Here is a 14,766-nt window from a genome sequence, read left to right on the forward strand (position 1 = left end):
AAGGAGCCATTATTTAGATGTTTGTTCTTGGTTATTTTGATCATGTTTCTTCTAACCTCGCACATATAGTAGATACACAGCCAGTCTGTAAAGCCACACTTCTATGGTCTTTGAGTTTGCCTAAATTCTTGGTACCTGTGCAATCTGCTGTCCTTCCTGTCATTGGCTCCAGTGACAGATGGTGCCAGGTTTGTCTGTACTGCAATGCCTAGCTGACAACCAGCCCGTATCCTGGTAGTCTTGCAGAGATTGGCCTGCTGTTACTTGGGCAACTAATGCCACCATGTCCTTGACAGAACCTTAGAATGCTCTGGGTAAAGCAGTTAAGTCTAAAGTTCAAGAGAAAGAGATCTGATATCACTGTATTAATTATAAGGGGATAAGGGGTGAAGAATAAATACAGCACATTTCCAATATTTTGCACCTCTCAGAAGTGTTTTTCACACAGCATATTTACGAATATCTGTAATTTGTTTTGACTGTGCAATTCTTGATGAAATTGCTTGAATTTGGTTGTCTCATTTTGGAACTCCTGCTGTCCTTGGCTTCATATAGTTCTGTGGGTTAGGCCATTGTCTTCTCTTCTTTTAGACCCCCACTATGTCTTCAAAGACTTTTGAATTCTACGTGAAGAAAATTTATACACTGTATATTCATTTGCGTCCGTTCTTTTTTTAAAGGTCTAATTTTTCATACTGCCTTTTAATTTTTAAGACGTTTCTCCAATCTTCTTAAACTTTCTTAAGATACTGTTAACAATACACTAACTTATTTTAGACCACTGTACTCAATTTCTGTCTTGATGACATATGCTGCTTAATTTCAAATTATAGGCACCTTGAAATGCGCTATATAAAATAGTTTATTATTATGTTTAAAAGCCTTGGATTTTTGTTATACAGTATCTTTATCTTAAGTTAATAGCTAATGTCTCTGTTATTAATACAGTATTTTGTGATGAAGGAGTCTTGTAGAGTACACTGTATTCAAAACACACAATGTGAAACCAAGCATATATTTTTGAAGGTTAAAACTATAACTGCTTTAAAAAATTTAGAAATTAGAACGAATCAAAGTATTGTGAAATTGTGAAGATGCTTACTGACTGCTTCAAGAAAGTATTAAAGAGGTTCTTGAGACCGTATAATAGTGGGCATTTTAGATGAATAGGATTCATGTGATTCCGTGTGCATATTGTCAATCTGAAAGTGCAGAAGAATTTGCAGCAGAAATTCCTTTCATTTCTGTTTCTTGTCAGGCCATACCTGTTGTGTTGAAACAGGGTAGAGTTCACTATGTGTGTCAAGGCTGCGATGTTTTCTTTTTTTATTTCTTTCAGATTCTTTTTAGTGAATTTGTAGTCTGTAAAATACACTAGTCACCTAGATGTGTAACTAATCCCCTCAAAATTGTCAAGATTGAGGCAAATCGTGCACACTAATTGTACAGAACATCTTAATTTCTTTTTTTCTTAAAGAACATACAGTATATAAAAAGACATAAACCTAGCATGTAGCAGTGAACATAATAGTCTATGACCTGATATAAATGTAGTGACCCTTTAACCTTTTTCACTAATATACATACTATCATGCAAAATATTATCAATTTAAATGGGAAAGAAAATTAGAGGTTTTTTTTGCCTTTAAACTTTAATAAATGTGCAGCTTCATTCCCCTTCACACAGTATTACTATGTGGGTAAAATATTGTGACTTCTTTTTACAAGAAACACCTCTTTGGGGACCAGATTGGTACAAACAAAATAACTTAGAAATAGTTGTTTGAGAAATTGAGTATACTGTACAGTTGATCAAACTGATTTAAGGAAAAGTGAGATGTATAGACGAAGGATTTTTAGTCCTAGATTTGTAATGGTATGAATATGATAAAATAGTGAATTTGACTAAAGAAGACTAATAAAGAATGTTGAGTTTCATGTTTTAAAACTAAAGAAAACTTAGGTTACTCTGTCACAAAAGAGGCAATCTTTACAAAAAGTTCCTCCTCGTGTTAGAACTACTAGCTGCAGTACTTTTTATTTCATTAAAATGAGAATAGCACTATCTAATCTGAAACTAATGTTCTGCACTGCATTGCTCTCTTAGTGGGTTGTGCTATCATTATAGCTTATGAACTGTGAAGATACTGTGCTTTATCATTATATTGTCTGTGGAAATGGAAAAGGCAATATGTTTAACTGCAATCTTCTTTCTTCACTTTTAATAGTGTGGGCTGCTGTTATGAGGATGTTGGCCTACAGGTATAGTGTAATTCAAGGTTGAAAGTTATACGTAATCGTGTGTTGCATTTACATCATTGCCCTAAAGGCAGTATTTTGAGTCTGTACTGTAAATAATGTATTAAATGTTGTTTACTTGCTTTATGTGGTTGTTTTCTTGTTGAACTGGTCACAAGAATGATGGAGACAGTTTATCAAACGGATTGTTACAATGCTGTATTTTGATTAAGACCAGTGTCAAGAGCAAGAGGGGGTGATTGTCCTAGGGACTGAGATCATTAGATGCCTTTCATCTTTGCATTAATGAAAGTGCTGTACCCTGTGCCTGTATTCTACTGAGGCCCATATCCTTATACTCAATTTGTCCTTAAAACCTACAGAAACAATCGTTTTGTTACACTGGCTGGTCATAATACCAGTGAGTGACAGGATTCATGGTAGCTCATGCTGTCTCATGCCTTATTGCTTTGATACAATTTAGAAGAATAACTGTACAGTGTGCCTGTACGTCAAAGCAATCCTATACAGTAGCTTTGCTATATTATTTCAACTTCTGAGCGCAGGGATTTATGTTTATATATTATTTTGTGTTTTATGATACATAAATAGGAAACACAGGTTTGGCTAACGTGTATTTGTATGTGTTGGAGTTCATGAGAACACATGGATACTAAACACTCTCAAAACATAATAAAGCCTTCCCTACTATCACATTGCATGAGTGTTTTCAGTGTTGATCAAGCTGATGTGCACATGTATCAGAAAAGTAAATTCTCATGCCATCAGACCATGAAAACCAGTTCTCATTGTCGATCTGACCGGTTGCAATTGTAATTCAATAAATAATTGTAGATGTAAAAGGCAAATTCAATTTTCAAGTTTCCTCTTTCTGCGGTTCGCCTTCAGAAGAGACTGCTTTCTTGCAATCCAGCCATGAATTCTGCATTGATGCAAGCGATTTCAAGTGGCAGTTTTTAACAATTTGAATGTTTTCAAGATGGTTTGATTTGGTGATCTCAAACTGTTGCCTTTGGATTTATGCTTCCTATAAATATTTACTGGGGTAGATTCAATTTTTCTTAATTCTTTTATGGTTATGCCCCAACTAGTGGACCTTAATGACCTACGACGTGTGCTACTGAATGTTTTTCATATATCGTATGCTTTTATAGCCCAGGGAATAGGGAAGTGTTTGGAGCTCTCTATAGAATTCTGGATGTTTCCATTACACTTTCACATCAAATGCAAATCAAATAAAGCAGTTAGAAGATAGATAGATGGATAAAGAAATCTGATGTTATTTAGTTAAATTTTTAACTTTGTTAATAGTTAAAGAAATAATGAGAGCAATAACAAAAAAACGTCCAGTACTGCGTCCGTGTTCCCAATGCTTATTATAACCACTAGGTTGCACTGCTTCCCACTTTTACTTCTGGTTGTTTCTTACTAAGACAAATATTCTACTACAGGATCTGTTTAGTTTTTACTGACCCTTTTGCATGGGGCTGATTTTACTGTAGGTCACATGAGGATAACCCTCATATGCCTGAATGATTTTAAAGGGCCTCAAAAGATGTTCTAATACAGTATTACCACAGCCGGAAATAGACTGCTTCAATGTTGTTGGTAATTCCTTATTCTGTGGGATTGTTGATGGTCTTAAAGGTAAGGTTATGGTTAAGAGAATCTTAAACCTTACTAGTCAACTCTTGTTTTTAAATTGTATCCAAGGTTAAAGTGCCTATCAGGTATCTGTAGATTAAATGATTGTGACAACTGTAAAGTGTTGTAGTGTAATGTATTGATACAGGCGATATTTTTACACAAGTAGATATTTAATTCTGATTTGCATTCCAGTCACTTGGTAATAAGCTTAGGTTAATTCTTCACCAACTTCTGTGCAAGGTTTCCATACTATAAGCAAAGGTAAAACCGTAAGATGTTTAACTGGTATTTTGTAGTATTGCCAAGTATTAACAATTTTGACTTACCATCTAGTAGATTTTTAGTATTGTGAGCTTCAAGGTTCGAGTGTTAATTACAGCTTAACTTGAAATATGTCATTAAATTCCAAATCCCTAGATTTCCCCTTTTAACTTTTTTTTGCACGTCTGTGTTTCACGCATTAACAGTCTCCTATTGTCTACAATTACACATTTGTTATTCTATGACAAAAACCACAAAAGACTAGAGGTTCAGCTAAAAGGAATCAGATCCTCAGCTAATAGTCACTGCATGTAGTTGGTGAGCCACATTTGGGAGTTGCTATAGTTACCAAAAGGCCAGAAGATTTTTTTACACTCATTTTATTTCTCTGAAACTGATTTTCTACTGTTTCATTTGTTCTTTTCACTAGCACAGTTTTGAGCACTACAGTCTTTAAATTATTCATTAAATTAAACCTAATTATAAATGCATGAAATTTCTCTTTCACCTGAAACTTTCTACTTTCTTTGGCCTTTTTTCCCCCTATTTCTTGCAAGGGTTGGTTTGCTTACATTTTGGGATTTATATTAATATGTAGCATTAATCATCGCTGGTGAAAAGGCTGATAACATTTTTGCTTAAGCAATATATATTTCTGCTTCTATTTGAAGTCATTCTTTTGAGTTCATTTGACATGTAGCGCATACTGTCGTTTTTCATTCTTGTAAGTGTTTGGTGCTTATATACCTGCTGCTTAATGGGTGCTAAAATAGGCTTGCGGCTTTCATGACACTGTGCTTTCTTGAAAGAGAATTCCAGGTGATGTCTGCCAGACAAGGCACAGGCTAAACTCAGTCCCTGAGGCTGCATTAGCTCATTATCAAGCACAGAAAAATGAATATTGTGGGGTCTGTGTTATTAACTGTACTGCCATTCTTAGCCTTCCATCCACTGGTCACCTACACCTTAGAACAGCAAGATAAAACTATGAACTGATATGGAAAGAATTTGCAACACATGGATGTGAAAAACTTTATAAAACATAATTTTCTGAAAAATAATTTGTGGAATGCAGTGCTTGCCCAAGCTCATAAATCTGTTTCATTTTGATTACTTTTAAGCATCTAGTGTCTACTGCCCCTCAGGGGACTTGATTCACCTGTTTCTAAAAGTGCAGTTCTTGAAAACTGACTCTTAAAGCTCTGCTGGTGGATTAGATAGGGGTGTGTTTGTGTAAAGGGAGGGAGGAGACTTCTGCTCAAAATGGGAATACTTTGGTAAAAAACACCTACAGTATAAGAACAGATCATGCTTTCTTTTCATTTGTATGAAAATTACTGAAGTATCAGGAGAAAGAATATACAGGGAAGAGGAGAGCTATAAAGTTAGCATTATAAGTCAGACATTCTTCTCTCCTCTCCAGCACCAAGAGCATAGAAATGAGTTTTTCTTTTTGTTTGGTTGTTTTTTTCTCCTCTCTTTCCTGCGGAAGAAAGAATGCTTGATAGACAGCATGTGAAGAGAGGATGTAAGAGTGGTTTTCTAGGACAAAGCAGTCTTTCATAATGGAGTTTCCATTGATGATCTTGCTGCACAGGACAGAAGTTCAATTTTTTATTTCCTAGTTTTTTTTTTCAAGCCTGCAGAATTCTAACATCAGTCATCTGTTCTCCATCTTCAGTACCATTTTGTTAGCTGTTTGTTCAGTGTTGCTACTCCTGGCATTGCAGAGAGATCCACTCTTTGTATTCCTGTTCTTTGGAGTTGGGCATGGGTAAAGCTGTATGTATAGAGGACTGTTGCTTATCCACTACCTCCATCCTGAACTGCTGCATTGAGCAACAACAATTGCTGCAGGCATTGTGCTAACATTTTATATGGGACACTCTACAAGCGCGGACAAGACAAAAGTTTTCTTTTTTTTCTATTCATATGTATTGCTGCTACAGTATGTACCATATAGCTTATATATAGTTATTTTCATTTTGACTCATATTTTTGTTGCCTATATACAGTATATCTTTTGAAGATTTATTTTGCAACTTCATAAGTTCAACATTACAGAAGTTTTTTTTTGGTCTCAGGTGTTTTGTTTGCAAACCAAATGCATAATTTAAAAAAAGTTGCTTATGAAGATAGAAGAAAAATTAGCTTTCTGGCTATTATCCAGGTACAACCTGTAAAGGATTTGTTTCTTTTTGCCTGCAGCTGTAAGAGAGTTGAAGTACAGAACACAGGCGTCCCCATAGTATGATGTGCAAAGTGAAAATATACTGGTTTTGATAGAAGGATCTACAGAAGTGAGACTTGTGAATGCTGGCATGCTGCAGCAGAACGGGACTTTTTACTGTGGCTCTGTCACTCAGTCTAATAGAGATCAGGGTAGTCAGAGGAAGGCGGGGATAGGCAACACTCAGACTGCCTCCACTGCTGAGAGCCAGCTCTCCTGGGAGCAGCAGGGAGTGTGTTCAGGAGAGCATGGAGAGAGCTCGGGGCAGGGGAGGTCTCCTAGAGCTCTCTGCAGCAAGCCTTCTCTGAAAGCGGACTGCAGAGGCGGAGAGGGGAGGGCAAGTGAAAAAATGAAGATGGACAGGTTTATTGAACGGAATCACTCCATGATAAAGTTTTCCGAAGTAGCCCGGGAAGGAATGCCTCCACCTTCTGTGCAGCGACGACAGGTACAGCACCGAACAGAGGACAGCTCAGCTTGTATCGGCACTATCTTCTTGGCCCAGGGCGAGCAGCAGGGTAATGACCGTCTGTCCTCTGGGGGCTCTGGGTCCCCATCTAGTCCTGGGGAGGTGGTGTTCCGACGGCTTTATCAGAGCCAACCTGATTGCAGCAGGAAAGTTGTGAGCATGTACAGCTCCTCATCCAAATTGGAATCAGTCTTGCAAGCTGCCCAGGAGAGACAGAGGAGACCCAAAAGCATTTGTGTTCTGGCAGAGTTAAATGCTGCTGAGACGACCCCTCAACACAGCAGTAACATTAGTGGACTTCTAGATATCTTCCGGCAGCGCAGAGCCAAAAAAGCCGAGCTTCGCTTCTCGGAGAGAATCAAGACCAATATTTCTAGGAGGAATATACAGGAGGTTCCCTTGAGGTCCACACCAAGAGGGAGACCACGGCCAGTCAGCATGACCTTCCTAGAGATAAACAAGCGAGTTTCTTGCGATGACCTGGCCTCTGACAACTGTCCCAGCTTCAACCGCTCATCCAGTGACGGGGCCAGCTTCCAGAAGACTGGCTTCCGCTGGAATTTTTTTAGCAGAGTGGCCAAAGAAGGGGAGAGGTCCCCTCCGCTCAACAGGAAGGGTGACAGCCCCAAGAAGACATTGGCTTCATTCCGGAGGAGTCTGAGTTTCCGGATAAAGAGGGGCCGAGATAAAGGGGAGAGCGATGACCCGAGAGAGAGGCTACGTACCAAAAGTGATGGTGATGAAACCTTGTATTCTACACGTCCATTTTCCTATCTGACTGGGAGAAGTCTGGCACCCTCTAGGGACAAGGCAGAAGATGGGGGTATTCAGTATGTGAGGTACCAAAGCAAAGGGAAGCTCAAAGTCATGGAAATACCAAATTATCCGGCCAAGCTTTCAGAGCCCAGCACAAATGAACCCAGTGTTTGGAAACTGTTGACAAGCCGCTTTAAGAAAAAGGACCAGCCGTCTAAAGGTAAATTTGATATAAATTCTGTGAAGAGAGAGCCTAGTCAATTTCTTCTGGCAACAAATAAAAAAAGCCCAGGGTCCATTGCCATAGAAACAGATACTGCATCAAAGCTTAAGGTAAGCTCTGTATGGATTGATAGCAGTATGTATGTTTTTTCCAATAGACTCCCTGAACTCCTCTTCAAAGATTTTAAATTACAAAGTTTTGAGTCAGGTGCATACATCTTTTTGGATTTTGGATTAATAGACCGATTTTCTTTAACATGAGAATAGGATATTTGGAATAGGAGAATTGGGGGGATAGAGGGCAGATTAATCAAAACTGTGATCATACAGACAAAGGCTGGAAACTGTCCAAAGGTTTGGAATCAATTTCCTTCTCCTCAGTTTAAGTAGTGGAGTGTTATATTGCATCTCAAAATCTTGTTAGACAGTTGAAACAGGTACCAGCTATATGACCAAAGTACATTTCTTACACTGTTCTGCTTCACTGGAGGCATGAGGGCATAAATAATCCTCTGGGTAACTACTGAGTTTACAGATTGTGCGTCAAAGTCAAGAATAATCTGACCGATGGACTCCTGAGTAAATGTGCACGTCTAGAAACAAGTATTATAGTCAAACACTTTGAAGCTGTTTTTTTTCCTCTTAATCATTAAAAACATTCTTTGGAGTAATGCCCACATTCTGTGCTCAGAATAATTTAGTAATCTGTGTGTTTCTGTTCTCTCTGTCTTGAATGCAGTTTGCCATACTTTTGTTCAGTACAGAGTGCAGTGTTTTTTGATCCATAATAAATTCTTATATGAAATTAGGTATTCTTCATATGGATACAGCTCTTTATTGATGTAAAGGAATTTAAATGATGGCATATGAACCTTTTTATGTGTTAGTATTTTGGCATTTTAAGAAGTTCAAAGAAGTTCAATGTATAAATATTCCATATTTAATCTTATTTTGGAATGATGTGTTATGTGCCTTAATATTAATATAAAAGGGTTTTCATAATACTATACAGTCCCCTTCAACATCAAAATAGTTAATTTGTATTTGTGATCATGGGGTTAAATAAATGATAAGTAAAATATTATATGTTTTATTTTTGTGTAATTACATGCACATAATCATATTAGGACAAAAACATACTTCAATCTGGCAGACAATACTAAAATAGAGAAACATCATGACAGTTTGTAAACATCAGCCCCCATAATCTAGACGGTTTTGCATGGATGTCAGAAAAAAACTGGTGTGACCAGCCACTTATTAAAAAAAATAAAGGGTTCATGAGATTGTAGCAAAGTGCTGTCTGTTGAAATGTGGTTTGCTTTAACCTGCATGAAAGTATAGCAATTAAGCACGTTAATTATATCGTTATTCGAGGAGAGGCTTTTGGCAAACATCACTCTTAAAAAAGGAGACACTTGTACATGACTGTTTAGAATATGATGGCTGCAAACCTGTATTTTAACAGTTTATGCACTGTAAGAGAGATGATGTTGTTATTGGCATCATATCAAAATGACAGAAATCTTACTGGATGTGTAGAGCATGGTTTCAACGCATTTTGCACTAGCAATGATTTGTTTTATTTTAAAAGCAGAGGTAAACAATCCTATCTACTGCATGGAAGAACTCTTCCTGATAAGGTTGTTGTAATATATTCGTAACTGATGTCACTTTTGAGCTTTATATCACATTGTTGCAATAGAAATTTCATGCCATTTATTCTTGCAATTACTTCCTTTAGGGATTAGTCAGGGTTCTCTTTTTGCATTCGATAATGATTCCTAAGGAAAGGCCGCACTGAGATGAGATAGATTTTATCCATTTAATATCTTCACAGATATTTAACAATTGCAAATAATATTAATAAAAATACAGATCAAGGAATCATTATATATTTTCTGTACAAAACATGACATACTGTCAAATTGAAAACATTAACGACATTACTATATGGTCTTACTCTTGTGCATTAGCACAAGCACAACAGCTTGAAGCACAACATTTGGATGGACCGTTCCACCACTTCTCTTTTTCCATGTGGCGGTAACCATGGTGATCTATCTGTAGATGATTGTTGAGAAAAATCTTTTTTTTTTATTTGGGCATTGTAGTCCTAATGTTGTCTTGTATTGTCCTTCTGGAAATTACCACTTTAATGTCAACTCAAATTATGTAATGGAAAAACAAACTGTTGTCTCGCACACTTGACTGGTAAATGTACTGTATTGCAGAGTGGACTTTGTGTTAAAGTAAATTCCTCGCCACATCTTCATTTTTTCTACCACTTCATTGGCCAATTTAAACAAGACAGCCATCAAAAGTCTGCACACAACTTATGATCTGTCAAGGGCTAATAAATAAGTGAATAAAGTGTTCCATTACTCTCCCTGCCACCATGTTCAGATGTTCTTTGGCTCACAATGGATGATGATTTTGTCTCTCAGCTCTTACTAACTTTCACTCATGTATTAGCCTCTGAGCATGTAGTTGTTCAAGCAGGTGGTAATCAGAAATCATTCTGCTGCTCTAGTGAATCTTTCTTCCTGGAATTCCTTGTGTTGTAGTCATTAAAGCTGGACAGTAGTTCAAAAGATGGTTGTCACCGGTGTGATGGTCCAGGCATTATGTGGTGACTCTCAGCCTTCGAGGGTATGGCCTGTCCCTCCCACATTGTCTTCCTAGCTTTGTGGGGCTAGTCTGCTGATTGTTGAAGCAGAACATTTCATTATTTTTGCACTTTCTCACTGACAGAACAGAACTAAATAATCTTCATTAATCAAGTGGAAAACGGTCATATCCTTTTCTTTTTTATGTTAATTAAAAGCACTGAAATAAAATTTTAATGACTATAAAGAATGTTAACTAATTTGAGCTATGTTACAGTACATCAACAACGATCACCTGATGTTTTCTTCTGAAATCACATGCCCTGAGCACAGTGTTCTGTTATTGCAATGCTACTAATCAATGACCTGTCTACTTACCTTTTAAAATGTAATCGCATGTTGTATGTGCCATTGCTGTAGAACAAACTTGGATTTTCTTTATGCATCAGCGTGTTTCATTTCATAATAGTCATGGTTGCTGCTTAAGGTGGAACTAAGCAGCAGTTTGGTTTGTAATGTGCAGGCTGAGAGAGGAACAACAGGGAAACTTTGGCCAGTGTGTTGTGGAAATACAGAGCTTGATGGAGGCAAACAGTCCAGGACTGTGGTCAGATGCAATCAAGGTTCAAGGATAGAGACAGTAGAGGCATAAAAGGACAAATGCAGACAGGACAAAGGTCTGTAGCACGTGAAATTAACAGGTCCAGAGCACAAAGGGACATATTCGGAGATGTGATCAGGATGAAGCTAGAGTTGAGCATCCAGGGAGAATCGCAAGTGAAAGCAACAGGAACAAAAGCAAGTGGTTCTGTGGTCAAAACTGAACTCTAAATCAGAGCCCTGAGCATTGGCCATGTCTATCTTCAATATCCTGAACCATCAGAGGTGTTTGTGGTTGTACATTGCCTGCAGATGATTCAGGTTTCCTATCAGAATATTGCCATGGCAATCGGCACTGCGTACCAGGTGAGTAGAGGTGTGGCAGGCTGCCATGGCAGAATGGGAATCATAATCTCATCCAGATTTATTCATACAGATTTGATTCTACTTGGAAATTACTAAAAAAAAAATCACACCCTTTTTAAACAACTTGTGGTGCCGATGCAACAAAAGTCATTCACTATTTTTGCATTATTATTGCGTGAACATTCTTCCAGTAAACTGATTACATTAAGAAATAGTGTGAATGTAAAATGTTTCTGTAATGAAAAAGATTTTGCTGGTCCTGAAATATTCCTGTTGCTCTAATGAAGTAATTTCTGAAAGTCACAAGAATGGAAATACAACCAATAAAATATTTCATTATAGAAAACCTGGAAAAGAAAACTTACTGTAAATGTGGCAGTAAGATTTATTAATGCCAGGAGGTTTTTTTTGTTTGCTTTTTGTGCTGTTTAGGCAAGATACAATCCAATGTGAAAACACTGAAATAACTTGCAGTAAGTGAAAAGGCTGTTATTTTTTATGACTAATTTATACACAGCAGACAGTTACCAAGGTTTTTAAATCACACCCTAAATACTGAGTGTATCACAGCTCTTAATATGATATTATCTAAATAGTCTGAAGAGCAGTGCTTTAGTGATGTTTTTTCCTTTGTTTTTATAACGTCATTGCTCTGCAAGGCCCAGTGTTTCTTTATGGCAGCCTGGCCTGTCAGGGCTGTGGAATGTGGGCATGCCCCACTCCATGATTGAACTGAAGAGCTTCTAACAAAACAGTTGAGTTTTGTGTTGAAGGTGTTTCAGCACCTGTTGATACTTGCCCCATTGCTTTAGAAGTTTAGTTGAATGACTTATATTGTTCCTGTAACCCATCCTGATTTTCACATGTGAACTTCAGAATTAAGTATGCCAGGAGCCAGGCTTTAGAAAGTATAAGCTCCAGTCATGTCAGTGGTGTACCCCAATCCAGATGTAAACAATACTTAAATGATCAATGTCTTGACGCTCTGATGGGATGTACAGATAGAACAGATATTAATTTTCCTAGTGGCTACAATTTTTTTAAATGGACATAAAGCATTGAGTTACCCTTTTATTGTACAGTATACACTATAGAATCTGGTAAAATAAGCTATCTGTAAACATGAAAGCAATGTACAGAAGTTGTTTTAGCTGCAGTTCTTGGATTACTGGCTTTTTCGACATATGAACAAGCACCGTTATATAATAAATAGTGATAGTTTGGTGGATATTGAAGTCAGAAATCGCTGCAACCATGTGATGCTGAACTATGCATTTACCTAATCTAACAGGGCTCTTCTGTTCTCACTGGATTCTAGCACAGAGAAGAGATGAATTTGTCATCTGATGGCATTCAAAGATGGGTATTTTGTCTTCCTCTCTTATTGTAAATACGTTATTCATAAAGTTACAACTTTAGTAAATAAGTAACTTTGTTTTACTATAGTATCTAACATAATGATCCAAGTGTTATTGTTTCAAACATTTTGCAGACAAAAATGACTAAATATCCAGTGGTAAGTACAAAACCTTTTCCTGCTCCATTCATGAGTCTAAATCTGCGTCCCTGGTCCAATAACGTCAAGCGTTATTGTTTTTTGTGTCGCAGTTGCTGATTAATATTTGGATGCAAACGATAGATTGTGGCTGAGGTGTAGGACTCTTCCTTAATAACTCCCGTTATTAAAAAATCTTACTCAAGGAGGAATAAGAAACTCGCGTGTGGAAGGTTCACATACTTGAATTTCATCAGAAGTAGTCATCAGCTCTAGATCTGAAAATGCATTGTGGTATTTTGATAGAGATAGACAGGTATTGATGTGCATTGATTTTGATCAATTTGCATAACAGCTGGTCAAGGTATATCAAGGTTTTTGCATTAGCCAGCAATATTGATCATGTCTAGGAAAGCAGAACTGTTGATTGCAATACAGTGAAAATAATTATCTTCATTTTAAAAGGGCTCTGAAGATGGATAACCAGGCCTTTTATGTTTTCCCTGCTCTTCTACCTCTGTTCTAGAGGCGAGCGATTTTCTTTTTGAACGGTCTAGAGGGAGAGCTGGGTGAGCCACAGTACCATCAAAATGTGCTTTACAGCTTGAGCTTAAGCTTAGAGCTGGTTTCTCGTGCCTTCACACAAAATGAAAAAATAGCTACGTTTTCAATACATAGTCCAGCTTTGATTCACTCCAACAGCTGAACAATATAGTGCTTTAACTCTATAAATTATTCAGATTGTTAGTTGTTGCATCACTCCACTGAGGGATGCTGTGCTGGGATAGAGTTCTCTGTAATTGCCTAGCTGTAGTGAACAATCTGACTTGCTTATTTGATGGATGCACCGCGTTGCATTAAAAGTCAGGAAAGCCGTATTAAAACTTCCTACAAATGTTTCCTTGCATTCTGTTTTAGTTATTACTGTATTATCTATCTGTATCTAGATTAGAATCTGTTACTTCAGTACTTCTCTTTATTTTTAAAGAAATGGAGTGTTAAATAGTCTAGTGTCTTGGTTAAATGCCACACTGGGTTGGGGCATTCTGGCTTTCCTAAAATTCCCCCAAAATCCAGTTGAAGTAATTTCTCACTTCTCTATGTAATCTGCTGTGTAGTGGGGCTGATTGCATGTCTGCTGTGTATCACTCGAATAGGTGCTGCACTTCAGTGGTGGCTGAAGTAGGTAGCCTGAAAATTAAAGCACTTTGAGGTGAAAGATGCTCTAAAATGTAAGGATTTTTAGAATTAGTTTTGTATATGTTTTCTGTTTGCTAAGGTGCAGAAATTGAAAATGTGTGGCGCAAAACATTGCAAATGATCATCTGTCCAAATTCATATAGCAATGCATGCACTATTCCCACCATTATTTGGATTTACTACATAAAATATGCAAGGTATTTAAAAAATGAAATATACATCTATGATATTTAGTTATTTAGAAGGTTTATAGAATCCCATTTACTATCAAAGAACACAGAACATTTACTGAAATGCTGTAACATCTTCACTGATCCTATTAAATTAGGCTTTTACTGTATATTTTTGCTGTATAGCCATACATATGAGTCATTCTGTTCTACCAATCTATTAAATCTGCCTTGTTGCCCAATAACCGAATCTTTGGAACATGTCAGTTCTTATCATGCTGATGAGTAAATATCTAATACAGACATAGAAACAGTGTTGCACCATATCACTACAACAACACAGGATTAGCACATGGCTCAAGCTAGAGTACACAGTTATGGCTACTGGTTGTGTGCCAGTACTGTAGGTGAGTTTTTTTTAATGTAATGGAAATTTTACGAAAGAGTAACATCTCATGTTGTTGTTAATTGAAATTTAACTT

General features: G+C 37.1%; 1 protein-coding gene across 2 annotated transcripts in view; it reads left to right on the forward strand.

Annotated features, from left to right (window-relative positions):
• agap3 (ArfGAP with GTPase domain, ankyrin repeat and PH domain 3) overlaps positions 1–14,766 on the forward strand; it is a 281,531-nt gene that overhangs the window by 137,208 nt on the left and 129,557 nt on the right. Inside the window, exon 1 of one of the 2 annotated variants that reach the window (XM_088643059.1) lies at positions 5,511–7,842. The exons of the other annotated variant lie outside the window; for it this stretch is intronic. Within the exon in view, the coding sequence (XP_088499185.1) occupies positions 6,489–7,842 (1,354 nt within the window). The 5' untranslated portion in view covers positions 5,511–6,488. Of the gene's footprint in view, positions 1–5,510; positions 7,843–14,766 lie in introns of those variants that run through there. 2 annotated transcript variants of the gene reach the window in all.

The sequence above is a fragment of the Lepisosteus platostomus genome, chromosome 8, assembly GCF_059453375.1.
Source record: "Lepisosteus platostomus isolate fLepPlt1 chromosome 8, fLepPlt1.hap1, whole genome shotgun sequence".
NCBI classification, from domain to species: domain Eukaryota; kingdom Metazoa; phylum Chordata; class Actinopteri; order Semionotiformes; family Lepisosteidae; genus Lepisosteus; species Lepisosteus platostomus.